Genomic DNA, 4,737 nt, shown 5'->3' on the forward strand with positions numbered 1-4,737 from the left:
AGTGCAGATGAAGGAAAGGAGACGAGGGGAGGATTCTACGTTAGACTATTGAGATGCAACACCCAGACTCTTATCCTCCTGAGTTGTTTCCTCTCTCCCTCCCTGCCTCCCTCCCTCCTCTTCCTCCCCTCTCCTCCCTTCCCCTACCCTCCACTCTTCTCTCCTCCTTCCTAGGCGGCCCAGGGGGGTGGACACCGGACCCTGCTGTATGGTCACGCCATCCTCCTACGCCACTCCTTCAGCGGAATGGTGAGCATGTGGAACATCTGCCACCCTGACCCTCATACTCACAGTGGCCCACACGGCACCCTATTCACTTTATAGTGCACTACTTTTGACCAGGCCCCATAGGGCTCTTGTAAAAAGTTGTGTACTTTAATTAGAATAGAGTGCCATGTGGGACATACGTTTTAACAACTACAAACATTTTACTGAGGAGCTCCAGTGACTGAGGAGCTCCAGTGACCGATGAGCTCCAGTGACCGAGGAGCTACAGTGACCGATGAGCTCCAGTGACCGAGGAGCTCCAGTGACTGATGAGCTCCAGTGACTGAGGAGCTCCAGTGACTGAGGAGCTCCAGTGACTGAGGAGCTCCAGTGACTGAGGAGCTCCAGTGACCGATGAGCTCCAGTGACCGGGGAGCTCCAGTGACTGATGAGCTCCAGTGACTGAGGAGCTCCAGTGACTGAGGAGCTCCAGTGACTGAGGAGCTCCAGTGACTGAGGAGCTCCAGTGACCGAGGAGCTCCAGTGACTGATGAGCTCCAGTGACTGAGGAGCTCCAGTGACTGAGGAGCTCCATTGACTGAGGAGCTCCAGTGACTGAGGAGCTCCAGTGACTGAGGAGCTCCAGTGACTGAGGAGCTCCATTGACTGAGGAGCTCCAGTGACTGAGGAGCTCCAGTGACTGAGGAGCTCCAGTGACTGAGGAGCTCCAGTGACTGAGGACCAACATCTGTGAAAGCTTTAGCAGTACCAGAGCTGTATTATCAGTGGATAGGTGTTAAATGAAAAGGTCACCAGACCAGACTGTATTACCTAAACATTAGAATGCAGAAGCTCTAAAGATAGCACGCCCAATGGCTTGAGATTTGCACACAATTTGAAATTATTTAACAGTTTATATTATGAAATAATTGAAAAGTATATATATATATACTGTAAATGCAAATGATAGAAATTAATCATGAAATATGTAAATACATTTCATCAATTGTTTTCTTTCCTACCTTCTCGCAATTTCATACTGTGTGGCTTCTCAACAGTACCTGACCTGCTTGAAGACATCGAGGTCGTTGACAGACAAACTGTCATTTGACGTGGGATTACAAGAAGATTCAATAGGTAAGATTTATTACACACAGCCTTGCTCCCTGTATCTACATCTAATGGTGTTAGGTACCATTTATATTACACACAGCCTTGCTCCCTGTATCTACATCTAATGGTGTTAGGTACCATTTATATTACACACAGCCTTGCTCTAATGGTATAGAGCTTTTTCTGAATAGTCATTTTAGGTCGTCCTCCCTTGAGATTAAATAATTTATTTAAAGGAGAAGGAGAAAAAATTCTGTGGGTCCTTCCCAAATCCATACAACGCTGTGAAGCGGAGACCATGAGCTCTGACGTCATGTATAGCATGTTACTGTTACTGTACAGCCACTGAGCTCTGACGTCATGTATAGTTACTGAACAGCCACTGAGCTCTGACGTCATGTATAGTTACTGAACAGCCACTGAGCTCTGACGTCATGTATAGCATGTTACTGAACAGCCACTGAGCTCTGACGTCATGTATAGTTACTGAACAGCCACTGGGCTCTGACGTCATGTATAGTTACTGAACAGCCACTGAGCTCTGACGTCATGTATAGCATGTTACTGTACAGCCACTGAGCTCTGACGTCATGTATAGTTACTGAACAGCCACTGGGCTCTGACGTCATGTATAGTTACTGAACAGCCACTGCGTTCCAATTTAAGACCTTATCAGTTTCCAAATCTGAGTATACGGGTGCAGGTGTAAAGATCTGTGATTTTCAAGGGCTACCTGTGACTCTACGAGACGTGCAGACTGGTTTCCATATTAATAGCTGACCTTGCTATTTAAATGTGCTGTGGCCCCCATAATAGAGGCACTATATCAACGTGAGGACGTTAAGAGCAGACAAAATGGTTGCCTTGAGTCTGTCTGTTGCCTGGCTTTGAAACTGTTGATCTTTGATATTCGAAGACTTCAAAATGTACTGAGCAGCAAATATTTATATACTAACAACACTGTATGTATAAGTGGACTATGGACCGCCAATTAAATGCAAGAAATGTACATGCCAGTGAAATATTTGAGTGTGCATTTGTATTTCAATGGGAGACTCCTATTTCTTTATATTTTTATATTTTTCATATCCTTATGAAGTTACAAATTATTTGTTACCATAGTTACCATAGTGTTATTGTAATCTTAGAACCACATTGTGAGTGCACTGGCTAGCAACTATGTTAACAGTCTGTCACAAGAGACTGTGATAGTCTGTCACAAGAGACTGTGATGGTCTGTCACAAGAGACTATGATAGTCTGTCACAAGAGACTATGATAGTCTGTCACAAGAGACTGTGATAGTCTGTCACAAGAGACTGTGATAGTCTGTCACAAGAGACTGTGATAGTCTGTCACAAGAGACTGTGATAGTCTGTCACAAGAGACTGTGATAGTCTGTCACAAGAGACTGTGATAGTCTGTCACAAGAGACTGTGATAGTCTGTCACAAGAGACTGTGATAGTCTGTCACAAGAGACTATGATAGTCTGTCACAAGAGACTATGATAGTCTGTCACAAGAGACTATGATAGTCTGTCACAAGAGACCGTGATAGTCTGTCACAAGAGACTGTGATAGTCTCATCCAAGGCCTGTCGTCTTTCACAAGAGACTATGATAGTCTCATCCAAGGCTTGTCGTCTGTCACAAGAGACTATGATAGTCTCATCCAAGGCCTGTCGTCTGTCACAAGAGACTATGATAGTCTCATCCAAGGCCTGTCGTCTGTCTCTCCAGGAGAGGCATGTTGGTGGACCATCCATCCTGCGTCCAAGCAGAGGTCAGAGGGAGAGAAGGTCCGTATCGGAGACGACCTCATCCTGGTCAGCGTGTCCACAGAGAGGTACCTGGTGAGTATCTATCAATCAACCAGTAAACTAATCAATCCGTCCACAGAGAGTTACCTGTGAGACCCAAATTGAACACTATTTGCAGCCCATTGTCACCTTTCAGTAGGTGTGAAGGTAGGTGTGAAGGTAGGTGTGAAGGTGGGTGTGAAGGTAGGTGTGAAGGTGGGTGTGAAGATAGGTGTGAAGGTAGGTGTGAAGGTGGGTGTGAAGGTGGGTGTGAAGGTAGGTGTGAAGGTAGGTGTGAAGGTGGGTGTGAAGGTAGGTGTGAAGGTGGGTGTGAAGATAGGTGTGAAGGTAGGTGTGAAGGTGGGTGTGAAGGTGGGTGTGAAGGTAGGTGTGGAGGTAGGTGTGAAGGTGGGTGTGAAGGTAGGTGTGAAGGTGGGTGTGAAGGTAGGTGTGAAGGTAGGTGAGAAAGTGGGTGTGAAGGTAGGCGTGAAGGTGGGTGTGAAGGTGGGTGTGAAGGTAGTTGTGAAGGTAGGTGTGAAGGTAGGTGTGAAAATAATTATGTGGTTTTAAGTTCCTCTAACTACTCACAGCCTCTCATATGGCCAGAGGCAGTTTCGCAACACATAAAGGGATAAAACAGCAATGAGAACCACATCGATCCTAAAAACTCTCATAAATACCGTCTAGTCTAGCTACCCGACTGTTTCTGTTTTCAACAGTGTTTTATTGCTGCCTTCCCCAGACAACAAGTTGGCTAAAGCCTGAACAGATTGTCACGCTGGCAATATACTCTCAACTCCTTACAGACAATATCAACATGCTATTGCTTGTACTTTGGTTCAGACGGTTTGTTTTGAGTTAGACAGAGAACATTAAATCTGTTGTTCAGTTCACAGACTGTGGATCATTGCTCATTTCTCCATCTCCTATATTTGTTTTCCCTTCCAGTTTTTCACTTGTTGGTCTGTATTTCTGCTGGGTTGATTTATTTCCATGCCAAGTCGTTTTAATATCTGAATATCTGTAGCGCCGGGCCTACCTCCCTGTTAGAGACCACTGGGGAAGGATTGAAAGTCCAAGTGGGGGGGGAAATGATGTGTGTTTTGGACGGATTATGTGCCTCACTGACCTCAGTGCTGACCGGAGGAGTGACAAGACAGCACAAACTGATCTGAGACCTGGCTAGGTAATGACAAGACAGCACAAACAGATCTGAGACCTGGCTAGGTAATGCAAGACAGGACAAACAGATCCCACATCACATCAATCCACTTGAAATAGTCCTGTAAAAACAGTTGTCAAGTCTTGAACCCCTCAGCCCAGGACAACCAGTGGCATTTATCTGGCTGATGAGCTGACAATGATTACCAAACCTTCCATAACAAAGTCATCACTTACAGAGAGATGACACCTGGAGAAGAGCCCCCTAAGTAAGCTGGTCCTGGGGCTCTGTTCACAAACACAAAGATAACCCCACAGAGCCCCAGGACAGCAACACAATTAGACCCAACCAAATCACGAGAAAAAAAAGGTAATTACTTGACACATTGGAAAGAATTCACAAAAACAGAGCAAACTAGAATGCTATTTGGCCCTAAACAGAGAGTACACAGCGGCAGA

The 4,737-nt window shown here is 45.5% G+C and overlaps 1 protein-coding gene across 1 annotated transcript in view; it reads left to right on the forward strand.

Annotated features, from left to right (window-relative positions):
* Positions 1-4,737, forward strand: part of LOC112238823 (ryanodine receptor 3-like) — a gene marked incomplete at its 3' end in the record, with an annotated part of 89,806 nt that overhangs the window by 14,053 nt on the left and 71,016 nt on the right. The window contains 3 exon segments of the mRNA XM_042300538.1: positions 175-249; positions 1,266-1,344; positions 3,059-3,171. Of these exon segments, the coding sequence (XP_042156472.1) occupies positions 175-249; positions 1,266-1,344; positions 3,059-3,171 (267 nt within the window).

This window comes from Oncorhynchus tshawytscha, linkage group LG18, assembly GCF_018296145.1.
Source record: "Oncorhynchus tshawytscha isolate Ot180627B linkage group LG18, Otsh_v2.0, whole genome shotgun sequence".
NCBI classification, from domain to species: Eukaryota; Metazoa; Chordata; class Actinopteri; order Salmoniformes; family Salmonidae; genus Oncorhynchus; species Oncorhynchus tshawytscha.